Below are 18711 nucleotides of genomic sequence, written 5' to 3'. Positions count from 1 at the left end.
CATCAAAAGCCGAGAATATAGGTGGATGCTCAAAGAAAAATAATAGACAAATCAACAAGAGGTAAACGTGGCAACATCAACTTTCCCTATGAACACGAAACAAAGTAAATTAAAACTATCATTAACAACTAAACATATATGGACGTAAAACACTAAAAATAGGATATAAAGTTCATGCCAAGAAAAAAGAAGAAAAGAACAATGCATGCAACATGTTAATGCATAAAAACAAAACCAAAAGAGGAAAATAAAAGCATGCAATAAAAAAAAAAAACAAAGTTTCAACCAAAAAAAATCTTTGCTGCAAGACCTTTCAGTCTTTTTTTTTTTTTTTGCTTTGTTGTTGCCTCTTTACTTTTTGTTACTGCATAAATTTTTGACTACTGCTCACTGTTTAAAATTGTTTGGTGCACCTAGTTTTTTTTTTCTGTGACTTTCTACTTGTGTTTTGCTCACTAATTTTTTTTACTACCATCGATTTAGCTTGTAACTTTCCTTTTTTGCCTTTTTCATCTACCCTTCCTCCTTTATTCTTTTATTTTTCCCCGTTACCTGAACTTTGCTTCATGCTTACTACTATTGATTTTTTTTTCTTATGTTCTTCTTACTGTTCACATTAAGTTTTTTTCATTTTTCTTAAAATCCCATGTCTAGTTTTTTTTTTTTTTTTGCTACTCATATTGTTCGAAAGGCTTTTTACAAAAACCTCTCCATGTTTGCTCCTCTTCATTTCATTTTTGTTACTTCTTCTCTTTCTTTTTTGGTTACACATTCCAATCCCCATTTTTCTGTTTTACCACTTTTTTTTGTTCCCCTTCTTTTCATATCTCTTTAATGCCTTTAATACATTATTTCCTCCATCTTTTTTACTTTACTTTTTGTTTTGTTTCCCTCTTTAGTTTATGGGCCTTCCTTTTTCTCTATTAAATACCCCTAAAGTCTTCACTTTTACTGCCACTAGTTCACACCTCTCTCCACTTTTTTTTTTTTCGTTCTGTTAAGCCAATCTTCATTCTCTTTTAATCGATCACTAACTATAGCTTTTCTTTGCTTTCTTCCCATAAAAATGCCCCACATTGGCCGCCCAGCTCTCATGCAATTTTTCATTGTTTACTAGGCTTGTTTCTTCACATGTAGCTTTTTATTCTATGCACTTATTTTGCATGAGTTTTTCCTATTCTTTTCACATGATTTTCATGCACCATAAGGCTTTTTCTCTTCTTTCATGAACCTAACCCTTTAAATAAGGCCAAACAGGCCTTTAACTATGTTTGATTGTGGGATTTCATTGTATTTTCCTTAGATCCTATTTTTGGGTTTTAAGGCTTTCAATTTTTTTGCTTATTTATTTTATCTTCATTCTGACTATCATAATCTTATTTTGAGCTAAGCCTTTTTTTAATAATAATAATAATAATAATTATTATTATTATTATTATTATTCAATTTCAATTTTGATTTTTTTGTTTGGTTTGATGGCAACAATGGATCATTATTGGGCTTTAAAAAGATATCTTTTATCAAGGCCTATATCGAATAATTTAAAATGGATTGTGCAATGAGCTTAAAAAAGATAATCGAGACCTAATTACCAAAACAAGCTTTGATTTAAAGAAGAAAATATCTTGAACAAAATTAGGTGTTTACAATTTAAAATCAATGTCAAAAATTCCAAAAATTAGGATATTATTTATAATTGTAAAACCATTTGCCTTATTACTCATGAAATCACTTTTGCCCCAGCATTAGTGTTTTTTTTTTTTTTTTGCTCATTATTTTTGAATGATATCAACGTTGAAGACTTACTAGTTAAACAAAAAAAAAGGAAAAAAAAATATCAATGCCTAAAACTTAAAATTTAATTGGTTGAGAGATAACAGCTTATAACTTTTTTTATTGGTGCTTGGTTTTGATAGCTTATTGTTGGTTGGCGTCGAGATAGTTAGATCCTGAGAAACATCCATTATTGATTACATGTGGAATCCATTATTGATTACATGTGGAACTGGAGCACACCTAATCCAATGATTTTCTTCGTTGTTTAATTAAAATAATAGAATATGTAGACAATTTGTTTATTCTAGAATAAACGAATTCTTGAGAAACATCCATTGTTGACTGCTTGGCCTTTAAGAAGAATAGCAAGAATCTTATATTGATGATTTATTGAAAAGAGAAATAAAATAGAAATATTAGGCATGGAGAAAAGAAGTAAAGAAAGAAAAGTGTTTGGGTTTGTGCTTTTTTCTTTCTCATTCAGTTTTTCTTTTTGTTTTTGATAAAAGTTTTTGTCTCTTTTGGTTGTTTAATTGAATGTGAGTTTTTTTTCTTTGGTTTTCTTCAAGTAGTTTACATTGTACAAGGTTCAATTTGGATTTATGGAGCTTAATTATTGAGTGGGTTTTTAGTTTTTATTTTTTTAGATTTTTATTTCTTATTAGAGAATATTTTCTCAATGTTATTTTTTTTTTTTGTTTATTTGTTTAAATTGTTTCTTCTAGGGTTTGCATGTTTTTTAATTCTCATTTAAAGTGATGTAAAAGTAGTATTATTTGGGATTGGGTTGCATGGATGGTGATTGAAATAGGATTTCTTTGTAGATTAGTTTTTGTTGTATATTTGATTTTTTTTTACAGCGATTGTTCAGTGCTGTTTTATGATTGAGTTCAAGGTGAATGAATGATTTTTTTATTGTCTTTTTGTGTCTTTAAGTTGAATGGAATTTTACTTCACTGCATCTAATGTGGTGATAGTTGTTTGAGTTGTTTTTGGTTCAACTTGAATGTTAGTTCGGTTTGACTTTTGTCTATATGTTGGTTGAAGGTATAGTTTGTAGGAATCAAAAGCTTGGACCTTTCACGCAAGTCCTTTTGATAAGTAGCCACTATTAAATGAAGGAACTTCTTTTACTATGTCATTCTTGGATCTAGGTTTTTTTTTTTTTTTTTATGCTCGAAATTTTTTCTACTTTTTATTTGGGATTGGGTTGTATGGATAATGATAGGAATAGAATTTCTTTATGGATTGGTTTCTGTTTTTTATTTGATTGTTTTTTTTTTTTTGGACAAGGATTGTTCGGTGCTATTTTGTGATTGAGTTCAAGGTGAGTGGATGGTTTTTTTTTTTTTTTTTTATTGTTTGTTTGTGTCTTTAAGTTGAATGGGATTTTATTTTGTTACATTTAATGTGATGATACTTGTTTGAGTTGTTTTTGTCTTTTACTTCAATGCTAGTTCGGTTTGAGTTTTGTGTATATATTGGTTGAAGGTATAGTTTGCAGGCATCCAAAGCTTGGACCTTTCACACAAGCCCTTCCAATATGTAACTGACTGTTGAATTAAGGTTACTTCTTTTACTTTGTCGCTCTTAGATCCAGATTTTTTTTTCCTAGGAATTTTGCTGCTTTTTAATTAACCATGTTAGATCAACCTGATTATTACGATCTTTGCTTGATCATATACTTGATCCAAAATTTTTTAGTTTGCTATGTGTTCCAATGCTGAAACACGACAACTCCCATCACACCATTGTGTTTTGGATACTGCCTCAATACTAAAATTAGTTGTTTACGACAAAGTCACTCAATGATCGTTATTGTTTTTATTAAATGGGCTTAAAATACTATCATCTTAAGCTGGCACACATTCCTGAGTATTAAGAATTCCAACCTTAGGTCTACCAGGGTTATGGTATGGTTTTTTTTCTTCCTTTTGATTCAAAGTGCCATGCATTTGACAAAAATGAATTTTAAGAGATTCTTAAGTTTTGGACTCTAAAGCTTATTGCGATTCAAGTTTTACTGATATCTTGAGGAGAATGTTTGACCATAGAAAAGCTAGGGTAAAAAAGGAGTAGCAATGTAAGTAGAGATTGAGTTAATGTAGGTACAAGTGCCACAAAAGAAAAAAACTACAAGACAATTACTCTGCTAAATTTGAATTTCAGAAAATCTTCTGATGTTTAATCTACTTGCAAGAATGTTAAGCTAATTATCTTGATTAGTTTGGACTAGAAATGATTTTCTAAAGTCTTACACATTCATTGTTTAGCATCAAACAGAAGTTTATATATTTTTCCAGCTAGCTAACCTTCCTACAACTAACATTAGCATTCTAAATGCATTTTTTTCGTTTTTATTCTTTCCATATTTTAGTATATTTTAGGTTCTAAGGTTTTTTTTTTTTTTTTCTAAGTCTTGCCTTAGAATGGTTAACAAGGGAGATCTGTTTTATTTTACTTGTGGTCAATGTCCTATTCGTACTTTGCAACCTTCATTATCCACTGTGGTCATTTTATGTTTCTCTGATTTGGTTTTAGATGCTATACTCCTTTCACTCATTGATATGTTTTCATAACTTCATCCATTTCTCATATATAATGTTCTTCATATGCAGGGATATTTCGGGTCTCGGGAATGATGCCCAACTAAGGATTTGGTGACTTTGATCGAATGTGGCATAGAAGCCCCAGTCGCATATCTTCTTCAAACCTTATGTCAAATGTTTTTGGTTCAGGATTAGGCGGCTGGAATGGTATTCATCAAGAGGTAACTATTTTTTAAATTTTCATTTTAGCACTATCAAGTAGTAAATGTTTAATTATACTTTCTTTTTAGCAGTAGTTATTTTTGGTAATTTTGTAGTTAGAAAATATCGCTTTATATTTTCTACTTAGTTTTACAATTTCTTTAAGAAAGCTTTCTCTTTGCCTCTTCAACTTTACCATCCAACTCTTGGAAAATGACCGATTAACAATATTAATTTTATCTTTTCAAACAAATAACAATTTAATAAAATATTAAAAATTATTATAATAGACCATAAGGCGAAGCCAGGCACTCAACACTAGTACTTATAATTTTGCACAGACAATCCGTTGAGAAAAGGCTGTAACTGATAATATTGTTATTGAAATATATAAACAAAGAGTCTACTAGTGCGGCAGTCTCTCATGTATTTATATTAAAACATTAAGTAGCACAAATGATTAACATAAACCCAAAAACTTAACCCTCCTCAAGCTGGAGATAATATTTATTTATCTATATATATATATATATTTTAAATTTTATTTATTATATTATAATTTATATATTACATTCAATTCATTAGTACATCTATTCTTCGTATTTCCTTGTTGTTTACTTTAGCTTGATCATTTTCTCTTGTCCTTTCATACTACAGCAACAGCAAGTAAACGAGTTAAGTCAGGATAACTTTACTATGTACAGAACCATCTTCCATCCTTATCCATGACTCTATAGAGAAGGGATCCTCATTGATTTCCAGGATTCTAGACCCTCTGGGCCAGTTTCCATAACCACCATAACCACTATGTCTAGCAAAGCACAGCCAAACCTTCCTGTATGGGCAGCACCAGTCCAATCCATGGTTATGCCCAACAAACACTGCCTGCCACCATTCACAAACAAATAAGTTAACAGCAATCCTTTACATCCATCAAAGCTAATTACATCATGTCCGAATTTGAGGAATACTACTACAAATGTCAAGGCACTATATGACCAATTACCGGGTGTCTTACTGAAATTATTGAAGTTTCCTTTCATTGAGCTCTCTCGACACTTCAAAATAAAAATTCAAAGTTAAAACCTCCATACCTGCATTCTTAAACTTACACATCATAATTGTTCTGAAGTAATTGGTTCATATCATACTCTTTTAGCAATGGCTTTAGTAATCCTATATATGGAGGTTTCTCCTAACAAAACTAGATTAAAGTCAATCTAATAAGGTATTGTCATACAAGGACAAATGATTTGGACATGGCATGCAGGGGAAAGATCGAAGATCTAAGGCTCCAAGTATACATACTGTAGCTGAGCTTCAGTTGAACTCTGAATCTACTTTACACACTCAAAAGTCAAATCCCAACTAAGATAGTAGGAACAAATTCATTTATTTTCCAAGTATTATCAGCAACCGTCAGCTCGTGTCAAAATGGAAAAGGCATGGAAATAGATGAAATCTCAAGAAGAAGGTTTTCCTCAACAGCTATAGAAGCAATCAAAAAGCCCACTGGTTTAAATCTAAGGGGGTAGCATTCATTCAAAAAGAACAAGCCTAAGGGAAAGCATAAATGGCATTTGTACATGAGTTATAACATGTATATTAGTTTATGGCTGTAAACAGGAGTAATTAACTCTTTGCATGCATATAAGTGACATAGGTGTGTGTGTGTGTGGGTATGTACAAAAAAGAAGCATGCTTATCCATGAAATCACCTTGATGGAAGGCCTTTCAACAAGAATCTTCATGATACCCATTTCAGCTTCTTGAGCAGCAACCTTTTCCTTGTTGATGGAACCTACACAAGGCTGGCGTATTCTAAAAATAGGAGCCACCTTCTTATAAGCTTTACTTGGTATGTGCCAGAAGATTAGTTCCGGGAACCTGTCAAATAACATTTCTTTCATTGACACAAACATAGAGGAAATAAAATTTTGAGACAGAGTAATAAAGACATAAAAAATCAAAGTAAACTCATTTGGAATACAATCACGTTGACACAATTGAAATGTTTTCTTTTCCTCTAAGAGCAAACATCAAGAAACCAATATGTAGAATTATTCATCCATTCTCCTTACATTTTGTCACCTTGCTATCTAACCTAATATATAAATGAAAAACTAGTTAGAATTTCGAGTTTTGTTTTAGGAAACCTATCCAAAAAAACAAGTAAAATTGTTCAAAGGAAACCATACAACCATTCTTCTACCTTGAATCGGGATTAATTTCTTCAGATAAGCGCTTAAACCATTCTACTTGGGCACTTGATATAACTTCTGGATAGGTACCTCCACCAGAATCTAGAAAGTAGAGATACACTAAAGGCGTTTGCGGTGTCTCTAGTGACAAGACTTGGAGTACATAGTTGGATATACCTGGCCAAAGATCTTTAGGCCCACTTCTAGAAAATGATAGCAAATTATTGTCCATCTCATTTTTCATCAGCTCCAATCGTGATGTTCCCCTAAAACTACATTCTAGTTCACCTGACAAGCAAATTTTGAACTCAGTTAAACAAAAGCTAACAGATATATGATCAGTTATATGATAAAGCAAAAAAAAAGGCATATTGTAACAACAGTGTTAATTTTGCAAATCAGACAGGTAAAGAGATCACATATGCATTAAACGCTGTGTGATTAGGGACGGCAATCAAGCTCGTCCCCGACGGGTTTCGGCCCGACCCAACCCTATAGGGTCGGGTTTTTTTTTTTTTTTGAATTTCGAGTTTCGGGTCGAGATCAGGTCGGGTAAAATTAGATAATAATCGGGATCGGATCGGGTTCGGGTATGCCTAAAACCCGACCCGACATTATTAAAAAATTATTTTTTAATTAATTAATTAATTAATTATATATATTTATATAATGATATTTTTAAATATTTATATTTTAAAAATAATATTTTATATTTAAAAAATAATATTTTTATTAATCTCGGATCGGATCGAGTACGATTTACATAATATCGGGTCGGGTCGAGTTTGGGTATTAAAAATCGGGTCGGGTTCGGGGCGAGCAAAACCCACCCCAAACCCGACCCGATGCCATCCTGTGTGTGATTCAAAAGAATTTTGACCTCAATGTTGCAAATGATTAAACAGAACAGAATTTGGAATTTATCAATTATATTCCACTACCTAGCTTCAGATCTTATCATCAGACATACTACCACTCAAGTTGAAGATCTCGGCAGTAACCGGTATTGAAGATCCAAGTGAAATCCTATGCTCTTAATGTTTCAATCAAGTATCACAATAATGTACTTTGCTGTAATATTTTATTATTTATATTTAACATCCAAATTAATATTTAGTTTGATAACTAAAATTCATTCACCAGACAGCATGAAGAAGTGTCTACAGTTAAAAGCAGCAAACATCTTAAATAGTGAGAATATAACCATTGTCCTGGATAACACATAATTGTGTTCTGAAAGCATCCACAGGTTCATCACTTCTTACTTCTTAGCCTACCTAGTATAAATGGCAATCAGTGACTTATTATCATCCACATTTTTTATAATCCTGCTTACCTGAATATGATGAATTGAACACAGGGCAAACAAGCTGAGGAATTCCAGGGGCTGAAAACCACTCAATTGGCCACACAAATGGTGCATCGTCATGGTTTCCAAATACACTAGCCCATGGGATGCCCCTGGATCTTGTCGGAGATAGTGCCTGATCCCAATATAAGCTTGCATTTGCAATTGGGATGTTGTTCGCCGTAATAACATCGCCAAGATATACTACAAAATCTGCTATGCATTTTTTGTTCTTAATAATGAATAAATACATAAACAACCAAAGCACGCTATAGTAAGATTAACTATTTAGTTTCATTTAGAGCATAATATTTAAAAAATTGTTCCAGGCTTGTTTAGAGCCCTAGTAAAGCAGGTAGTATAGCATACAGTTATGATCAGATATGAATTGACAAGCATAGATTTTTTTTTTTTTAACCCTTAGCTACAGAAAGCAGAAAACAAAAGAAATTATTGAAAATTGTCTTCTTTTTTTTCTTATGGTAGATTTAATTGCACCAAGCTCTTCAAAGTATGGTAATAAGTATTTGGCTGCAGAGCATATAACTCTTTAACACCCTTACATGCCTGCAGTTCCATCTCTTATTAAGTTTGCGAGAGGCAGAACACGAATCCACTTAACCTCAGTGGCACCAATTTTTATTATATGCCTCCTTGTTATATAGTGCATGCCAAGAAATAAAATTTGCTGCCACCAACTCTAAAGTTCTATCAAAGTGTATACATTATACAACTCAACTCATTTAGGCCAATATTCCAATCTGGTTGGATTATCAGTTACATAAATCCTTTTCCTCCATTGCTCTTGCTTTAGTCATTCAAATTGATCACATTAGGCACATTACATGTCCATTTCTAATTAACTTCTTGTTAGATTTAATAAATTGGCCAAGAAAGAAGACATAAGAGTTGGGAAAGTTACATTTGAGGCAGCTTTAAAACATGAGATCTCCCTCCCATTTTGTCTGAATAAAGGGAGACAATGGGAAAAGGTTCTAAAACGCAAGCAACTTGAGAAACATGTACTCCATGTCTAAAAGTCAACCTCTTAAGTGATCTACCAAGTCCAAAAATTTAAGACTTCTCATTAAGAATTAAGATATAGGCAACCTCTCTGCCAAAAGAAAAATGTTTTTTCACTGTTACGGTTATGTATAGCATTTATCAGGCCAACAAGCGAAAAACTCATGAATAAATGTTCTATGCTACCATTGGATAGGATGGCTTCGGGTCCTATGAAAATCTTAGTACCAAGCTGCATTTGTTGGGGAAAGTAAAGATAAGATGAGCTGTGGCTTGGTACCAATGCTGCATTTGTTGGGGAAATTAAAGATAAGATGAGCTGTGGACCAGCTCCGAGGGAGGTCACCCAGTTTTCTGCTCTCTGGGGTAACTGAAGTACCTATGCTCCATTATTTGAGGAAATTAGAACGCTGGTATCTGAAAGTCTAAAGTGCAATGATTAAACAAGCCAAGCCAACCCAAGCCAAGCCAACCCAAGCTAGGTCCAGCCTTAGTATTAATTACTTCGTTGTATAGGATGGTCCACACCTGAAGGCTTTTCAGATTTCACGGTGACCCACTTAAACAACTTGTCTGACATTTTTTAATCTTTACATCAGAAACAAAAGGCCACACCTTACCAAGGATGGATGACTACTCATTACCACTCCATATTTAATTTTTTATGGAAATTAAAAAATATTTGGCCTTTAATGTATTTTACATTAAAATTTTAAACTCATTTTCTAAAAAATTGATTCTTCATGGTTTTCAATGCCAAAAAAAAAAATATATATATATATAAATTAAAAGAATTAATTATTCAAATAATGAAAAATATATAATTATGAGAGATTAAAAAATGGATAAAAAAAATTGGATGGAGCAAGTTAAAAAATTAAGGAGTACCTTAAAATTTTGTCATTTTAGCAAAACGCATATATTAGTGTGGATAGAAAAATAATAAAGTGCACCATAAAAAATCGTCTCTTTAGTAAAATAAAAAAAAGTTTGGATAGAACAGAAAATATCATTCTTAAGAATAAATAAAGTTTTACGAAAAATTTACTGCATTGAATTGAAAGTCCATTTTTCTTTTAGCTATCTCAAAATAATGTTCACTTTCTCAAAATGAAAACCGTTTATTCAATATTTGTCCTACATTCATGATTCTTCCTCAAATATAAAAAATATATATTTATTTTAGGTGGGTTTATTATTTTATATATAAACAATGAAGTTTTTAAATTTTATAAATAAAATTTTATTTAATTATTACAAAAATATATTAATCTTTACAAATAACTGCAGAATTTTAAACCATTATGAATTTGATTTTAAATCGACTTTTTAAAAAAGTGTACGGATTAAATTTAATAAAATTGTGGTATTAAAATAATAGAGATCAAATATCGACTTTAATACCATTAACATTAACATTTTATCTAAGACATTAAAATTTTTGGAGCTAATCCTACTAGGATGAAAATTGAATGATAGAGTGAAAAAGTTGAAGGTTGTTGGGAACATTGATAACATCACCTGGAGTTTCAGTGTCCAGCACACTTGACATAACCTTGATAGACCTCACATCCTGTTGCGGGCCCCAATCCGTCCACGCGTTCTCCCCGAAATGCAAGTCGGCAAATAGGGCTATTTTAAACGGTGCACCCGCCCGTATCCGGATATGGTTTTCCGGCGTCGTCTTTCGTTGGACGATCGTCTGAAGGTGTTCTTGATGCGGATGACCGGATGCTCCAACGGCCAAAACGATGGCTTGGAGAAGGAAAGAGATATAAGGAAGGGACAAAATGGTCAAATTAGATAAGGACGGAGCCATATTAATCGGCGACGAGGAGATTGTTAGTTGAACTGTTAATTAGGCATGGAGAGCTTTGGAAATGGCGGCAAAAGCAGTAAGCAATAAACAGATTTTGGGTATACGAGGCGGATATTCCCGTTGGACGGAGGTCGGATATTCCAATTATCAACTGTGTCAAAAGACAGAAATGACCTTCACATCAACCAAACATTTATAAAATTTTATTTTTTAAATTACCATTATAATTATAATGGGCTAAATGCCTAATTTAACATTAAATCTTGTATCATACTAAACCCCTAACTTTTTCCACCGCTTCCTTACTTATTTCAAATACATTTTGTGGGACAAAACATGCGTTGCAATCTACCTGTAAAGAAAGAGAAAATATTTATTTAAATTTATGTGCTTTCATTTAAATTATAAAAAATATTTTTAAATATGCTTTAATAATAAATTTTTAAATTTATGGATTGGTGCGGAGTTATCGTTGCAAAGATCAAGTCCAATAAGAAACAATTCCAGTTTACCTATACCTGTAAATATTTTTAATAAGATTATTATCTTAAATAAAACAATAAGATTTTTTAATTTTAAAATCCAGTTTATATGATTATCACATATTTATTATTAATTAAATCGAGCGATTGAAACATTCTTCCAGTAGAATTTGTATCTTTTAGGTTCTTTTCCTTGGCTTTTCAATTTTCAAAATTTTCATTGTTGTTTTCAATTTTTTTTTTTAAATAGAAAATAAAACTGGTAAGAAATATGCTGAAAGTTTTCGAAATAAAAAAGAAAAAACTTTTATGTTTAATCATGTTTTTGATAAAAAAAATAATGTACTATGTATTATTTTATTGTTATTTATTTTCACACTATATATATATATATATATACCAAATTAGTGAGTATTGGCATTTAAAAATATATATCAATAAAGTATTGACTTAATTGTAAGGAAAACATTTTAATATTTAAGTTCAAGTTTTACTATGTTTAAGTTTGGTTTAATTATGTTGAATTTATCTAATTAAATTTTAATTTATTGATTAATTTGTTTTATTTTATTATATAGTGATGTAATATTTTAAACAAATTATTTGATATATTGTTAGTGAAATTTTTTAACTCTATCTCATTCCATTTTTAAAATTAATTTTTTATATTTTTTAAATATATATTAAGGAGTATACTCTACTTGTAGAGATAAAATTTTACTATTAATATGTTTGATAATTTTTTCATACTTAATTATGATGATATCTTTTATATTTGTAACTTCAAACATATTTCTTGTATAAATATATAAAAGTTAAAATTTTGGCAAAATAAGAAAATGTTCAATGTAAATAGTTTATAATATTGACAAGTTGACAACCTTTTATCAATCGTGTCTTATATTAATTATATTTATTTATATTTATTTCTTTTTAAATTGATATGAATTGATTTGATTTTATAAAAGTTTTAAAATATTTCAATGCATTAATTATATTTTTCTTAGTTTTTCAATTAACTTACCTTTTATTTTTAATAAAATATTCTAAATTATAAATCAAAACTAAATCAATAATACATTATAAATAAAGAATTTTTTAATGGTTCAAAGAATTAATAAATATAATAATTACGATCATTAAATATTTTTTTAATTATTCAAAGAATTTCTATTGAAATTTAATAAGAAATATTATAAAAAATTTAATAACCATTATAATTATAAGCAATAGTTAAATCCTTAATCAATTATTTTGATGCATTCATATTTGATTAAACATAATATCTAATGAATAATGAATGTTATTCATGTATAAATATATAATAAAATAATATAATAATTTTATATATTTATATAAGATTAATGATACATTATAATGTTAGATTTTTGTTTTTGTTATAAAATACATTATAATGTTAGATTTTATATACATAGGTTGTGATCAATAAGTAGTGCATCCCATTTTATATAAATATATAAAAGTCAAAACTTTTGATAAAACAAATCCAATGTGGATAATATATTTTTTTGACATATGGATTATTTTGAACAAGGGCCACATATCATGTATTTGATTATTTTGATTTGACTTCATATACATTTTATTAATTTAAAAGATATTTATTTGGCTAAATTAGGTTATTTATTTTCTTATAAATATCCAATGTTCTTATCTTTTATAAATGTGTTACAATTAAATTATGTTAAATCATTTTCAACCAAATACAATTATTAATTTCAAATATCAAATATGTATTCTATAAATAAGAAATATGCTTTAAAAGCATTTACTATTTAATGACTGTGATTTTAGTATTTAATTAAGTAATAATTTATGTATTTATTAGCTTAAATGAATATATAAGACATATAATGCTAAAAGTTCTAACCTAAAATAAAAGTCTAATTAGTTGGAAATAGATTTTCATATTTCTTTCTATATAAGTATTAATTACAATTGATATAATTTATTTTCTTACAAGAATTTTTCAAAAATATTAGGTGTAGATTTTTTCAAATAAAAGATATATTACACAAATAATTAATAATCCATTATAATTTTTTGTATAGATTACTTTGAATTTATAAAATTCTCTCAAAAGTTTTATTATAAATAGACAATCTTATATGCTAAAAGTATTAGGCGATTACTCTTTAAAACCTTTAAAATGAGTTGATTTCATTATAATAAAAAAAATTTTGATCACCAAGTTACATTTTTTTTTAATGTTCACAAATTTTTTCTTTATCATATTTGTCGATTGATTTTATTTCTTTTTTATTTATTTTTTTATGCATGTTCATATTCTATTTATCTATTCATTTTCAATTTTAGTTTTTTTATTTTTACTTTTGAATTAAATAATTTCATATGTTTTTATCTTTTTTAATTCTTAGTCATTGGAAATTTTGTCATATTTTTCTTCATGACTAATAATATATGTGAATAAAGTGAGAATTTTTAGTTAAGTTTGAAGTTTATTAGAATTTGATACAAAATTTTGCTCTCTTATTTACCTTCATTTACAATTTTATTTATATTTAATATGTAATATATGATTTCAAATTTATTTGCCAAAAAATATAATTTAATTTGAACTATTTTGACCTAAATACAATGCAAAGATGGGTAGGGTTTGCTTTATTATTGTAAATTTTAAACATCTTGCATCAAAATAAGGGACAGTACAGAGTAAAAGTTTTTGTAAAAAATTAATTTTAAGTGAAATAAATTTTTATAATTTGAAATCAAATATTATTTAATTTTATATAACTATCACTATGAAACAAAACATTTTTTATATTATAATCGAACATATTAATCTATAATATTTTTATTTTTTCATTATAGTCTTTTATTTTTATATAAAATTTATTAATTATATTATACATAATTTAGTTACATATATACATATATATAAAATCTTACGGATTTAAAAGGAGCATATATAAACAAGTGTCTCATGTAGAAAAAGTTTAGAAGATTACAAACTCCAGTTGAACGCGTGGCAGTCTGGCCAGTTTCACCGCTAATGACTCGGTCTTTGTCAGTTTATCCTGTTCGAAGCAAAGCGCCAAAAGGTCCAATTTTGTAATTTCAAGAAAAAGCAAGGACCATAAAACACCGAAATTGTTTCCTTAAAAACCTCAGCAAAGCCGTTTTTACAACAAAACAAACCCTTACGAAAGAATATAAAACTTTCCTAGTTATGAACACCAAGATAGAACGCATCCTTCAAATTCTCGTAACTTTTCAACCAATCAAAACTCAAAATATCGGATCGTAACTCTGACACAAATTTCTCTTAACCCAGATTTTTTTCAATTCTTTTTTGCCTTTTTTTTTTTGTTGGTTTGGGATGTTGAAAAATTCTGTCTTCTGCCACTTTGTTTCTTGGTTTTTCGAGTAGATTTAAAAAAAAAAAAATTTTTTTCGGGTACTTAAACTTTTTTTTTTCCTGGGGATTTTGGTTGTGGTTATGAATAATAACTGGAGAAGACAAAAAGGTGAATTTCATCATCAAGAAATGCAAGGGAAAAGATCATACAGCAGAAAGACACCACTTGGTACTTTGTATTTTCCTTTGTCTTGAGATGTTAATTTTACATTTTTTGTTCTTTAATTTTCTTAAAAAAATGGTGTATCTGCCTCCTTTTGTGAGTTTATATTTTAAATTCTTCATTAAATGTTGTATATATATTTATGAGATTTTTCTTTGGAGGGATTGAAGCGCAATTGAAGGAATATTTTGTTGTTTATTTCTAATAGTTATGGTTTGGCAAATTTGAAAATGTATATATTGATAAATTAAGTCCCCAGTCTATTGCTCTGGGTTGTAGAGATCGCTGGATCTCTTTTTAAACTGGGATTCTGTTCCTTTATTAGAAAAAAAAAAAAAAAAAAAAAAGAGAAGGAACTACCTTTTGCATGGCTTCTAAGGAACTTGCTTCGGTTCCCAACCTTCTATTGCAGTCGGGCAACAGTTGAGTGAAAAATGTAAGAAGTGATACGGAAACCCACTCTGACATTGATAGTGTTATTTTTGGATCATGATGATTATTCCAGTTGAGCAATACATTGCCAGAAATAGTATGTGTTATTATTCATGCAGACTATATAATAGCTTATGGGATCAGCTGTTTTGTTGTTGGGAATTTCTTTCCTATCTAGTTGCTTGTATGTTTTTCCCTTTATGGATATTTTAGCATTGTGTTTCGTTGAGAATGAATATGTTCATCATTAATCATCTGATTTTATTGTGATAGTGACTCCTGCATGAATGATTAACTTAACATTTCTTAATCCCTCTATCCCAGCTACTTGGCAGCCAACTGTGCCATCATGGGAGAAGAAGTTTTGCAGTTTGGTAGGCTCTGTTCCGTGGCGGAAGCTTCTGGAAGCCAAGAGGTTTATGTATCTTTATGACAATGTAGTCCAGTGGAATGACTCAGCTGGTGAAGAGGCATTCAATAATGCTAAGAACCGGTTTTGGGCTGAGATTAATGGTCTTCCCTGTGACATAAGACTCCCAGATCCTGATAGTTATATTGACAAAATAGACTGGGACTCTGAAATTGATCCTGAGCTGCTTCTGGACTTGGAGAGAGAGCCCAATGCCCCTGACGACAAGGATAGAAATGAGAATGTTGTGATTCTTGGTAATTCTCTTCTTTTGAATCAGTCATTTTCCTGTGGTGGTTGGGGGGATGCTGAAGAGGGTGTAGTGAAGGAGAATAATGTGTCTTCAAATTGGAAAAGCAGAGACTATGAAAATTCTTGGGAGCATAATTGTGCTCCCAATAATGGCAATATGAAAAATTCTGGATATGAGAAGTGTTGGAATAATTCTTGGGAATGGAACCCAAGGGAGAATAACTATAACGAGTGTGACAATAATGAACCAAACTTTGTGGATTATAGTACAGGTAGAGATTGGGGAGCATGGGATGTTACTAGAAGAAAGAGAGAAGGTGCTGGTCAGTACATGTCAAGGTATAAAACCTCAAGGTTTTATGGTGATAACCGTCAAAATAATCGGGGATGGAGGAATGTGAGAGGGAGGCAGAGAACGAATTTTTCGTATGAACGACCCCCTGTGGATCCAACACAGTGGAACTCTGTGAATTATTGTGGATGGGCCAATTAACCATAATGAATTTGGCAAAGGAGCCCCTATGGAATAGGGAGAGGCAAGTTTTGTAAGTATAAAGTTATAATAATATAGTATATAATTTTGTAGATTGTAGGTCTCAATATTATTTTATTTGTTGTTCTGTGTTGGAACGGATAGCATAAAATAGGATGATAACAGCTTGGCAATTTCCCCGTTATTTTTGGTTTATGTCCCAGTTTTGTAGTTTGCTTCTTTTGAAGGCTCGACTGAAGTTTGAATATTATTTGTTGTCCTGAGAGTGTTTAGGTGATGTGTTTGTTAATTACTCAAAACTGTTTGATGAATTATTGTGACTAGTTGGATTGCATGTTTATCATCAGAATTCCGTAGCTTGCATCCTGATAGCTCAAAGGGCTTCAAATGTACTGAAATCTGTAGGAGCTTCTTGGTTGTCTGAGGAAAAATGTGATTTGTTCCATCATGGTTTTTGGCAATTTTTTCTATTTTTATTTTCTGTTTATTGACGTTCTGCATTTTTCATTCACTTTCTTACAAAACTAATCTCTTTTTAAGGGAAATACCGCTCTGCTTGATCAATTGAATTTTAGGACTCTTTTACCACCTTTGATGCATGAAAATGGAATTCTTAAGCTTTTCTAGCCCATGTCTGCTGAAAAGCATAATGTAGCAAGCTGCAAATTTATTAACTTTTATAGAGATGTACACGAAAATTTTGATATTATTTTACAAGACTTCTGCTAAACAACGAACTGTTTGTGCTGGTTGTTTCACTCATATGCGGAAAAATTCATCATTTAAAGAACCATATTTCATAGTCGCTCAGGAAAGAAGGAAAAAGAAAGAAGTTTCAATGGACTTCAGCCTCGAAAGAGCTAACTTTCATCACGCTGAACGTTTTAAGTTTAATTAGTGCTGTTTTCACAACACTTTTAAGAATTCAAATGAACAAAATAAAAGGATTCATTTAAAGCTACTGGTGGCAGGTTTATTAATTATTTGAAAGGCATTTTTTTCATCTTCACACCAGCAAGGAATGCATAACTTTTGTGTTATTAGGCCATAGGATTACGGATAAGATAAGAAGGACCACTGACTGTGACTTCATTGAAAAGGAGGTGAAGGATGCTATTTTCTAGATGAATCCTTCCAAGCCCCTGATGCAATGACAACCTTATTTTTTCAACAATATTGGCATATAGTTGGACAACATATCACTAAAGCTATTTAGGAGTTCCTAAGTCATTGAGACTCTCCCAGAGAATAAATCATATTAATATAGTGTTCATTCCTAAGGTCAAATCCCTGAGCACAATGAAAGAGTTCAGACCCCATTAGATTATTTAAATAGTACATAAAATAATTTCTAAAGCGATTGTTAATAGACTAAAAGTTGTACTCCGTTGGATTATTAGTGAGAATCATAACGATTTTATTGCAAGAAAGATGGTTTTTTGTAATGTTACGATCTCTTATAAAATGGTTCATTATTTAAACAATAAATAAATTAAAAGGAGTTGAAATTAGATATGAGTAAGACATTACATAGAATTGAGTGGGATCACTTAAAAGTAAGGAGGACAATGAATTTTCCTAATAGATGGACCTCTGTAATAATGACGTGTGCATACAGTTACACATTCAATGGTGTCTGATGGTAAGTAGGAGGATTGTTCTAACTCTGGGAATTAGGCAAGGGGATCCACTGTCCCCTGATTTATTTCTTCCTATGTGTTGAAGGTTTATCCTGTTTATTGAACCAAACAAATACAATGGGATTGATAAGAGTAGTTGTGTTTAAGAATGCTCCAGGGGCCTCTCGTCCACTTTTTGCATATGATAGTTTCCTTTTCTGGAGCTAAAGGTCAAGACTGCCTTGCTATTTTAATTATATTATATACTTTATCAATGAGGCAGTCTCAGGACAACAAGTCCACGTGGATAAATCAGCGGAACTGTTTAACTCCAGAACACCAAATGCCCAAGGCTTAGCGTTTTGGAGTGCTTGGGTGTCAATGGGATGGAGGACCGTTATTTAGGTCTTGGGGAAAGCTAAAAAATGGGTACTCCAAAATTTGAAGGATAAAATCTGACAACGATTACAGGGTTGACACGAAAAGTTTCTTTCATATGTTGGTCGGGTTGTGATAGCATTAAAAGTGATAATGAGTCCTATGA

The 18711-nt window shown here is 30.5% G+C and overlaps 1 protein-coding gene, 1 long non-coding RNA gene and 1 pseudogene across 4 annotated transcripts; 2 read left to right on the top strand and 1 right to left on the bottom strand.

Annotated features, from left to right (window-relative positions):
* The first annotated feature begins 2920 nt into the window (after positions 1 to 2920).
* On the top strand, positions 2921 to 6236 carry LOC149515641 (uncharacterized). The gene is made up of 3 exons (XR_016346892.1): positions 2921 to 3342; positions 4395 to 4546; positions 5797 to 6236. It is a non-coding gene; the product is annotated as an uncharacterized LOC149515641 (long non-coding RNA).
* On the bottom strand, positions 5057 to 11041 carry PAP16 (purple acid phosphatase 16). 2 transcript variants are annotated; one of them, XM_022892062.2, is made up of 6 exons: positions 10620 to 11041; positions 8064 to 8288; positions 6739 to 7015; positions 6245 to 6413; positions 5533 to 5584; positions 5258 to 5411 (listed from the first exon to the last, which is right to left on the bottom strand). In XM_022892062.2, the coding sequence occupies exons 1-6, from the start codon at positions 10915 to 10917 to the stop codon at positions 5392 to 5394; spliced, it is 1041 nt and encodes a 346-aa protein (XP_022747797.2). In that variant the 5' UTR covers positions 10918 to 11041; the 3' UTR covers positions 5258 to 5391. The 2 variants fall into 2 exon arrangements, with proteins under 2 accessions (XP_022747795.2, XP_022747797.2); XM_022892060.2 differs by lacking the exon at positions 5533 to 5584 and having other exon boundaries at positions 5057 to 5411; positions 10620 to 11032.
* A 3693-nt stretch (positions 11042 to 14734) lies between these two features.
* LOC111296518 (uncharacterized) lies at positions 14735 to 16789 on the top strand (annotated as a pseudogene). The gene is made up of 2 exons (XR_016346891.1): positions 14735 to 14968; positions 15719 to 16789. The product of XR_016346891.1 is annotated as an uncharacterized LOC111296518 (transcript).
* The last annotated feature ends 1922 nt before the right edge of the window (positions 16790 to 18711 follow it).

Source organism: Durio zibethinus, chromosome 12 (genome assembly GCF_047325235.1).
Source record: "Durio zibethinus cultivar Kanyao isolate XHJ-2024 chromosome 12, ASM4732523v1, whole genome shotgun sequence".
NCBI lineage: Eukaryota > Viridiplantae > Streptophyta > Magnoliopsida > Malvales > Malvaceae > Durio > Durio zibethinus.
Note: the sequence above shows the minus strand (reverse complement) of the source record. Positions and strands in the feature narration are given on the sequence as shown.

Coding starts and splice junctions, on each gene's coding strand:
- PAP16 (XM_022892060.2), bottom strand. CDS start 10,917: ATGGCTCCGTCCTTATCTAATTTGACCATTTTGTCCCTTCCTTATATC. Junction 6,414..6,738: donor GAAATTAATCCCGATTCAAG/GTAGAAGAATGG, acceptor GTTATTTGACAG/GTTCCCGGAACTAATCTTCT. Junction 5,412..6,244: donor TTGAAAGGCCTTCCATCAAG/GTGATTTCATGG, acceptor GAATGGTGGCAG/GCAGTGTTTGTTGGGCATAA.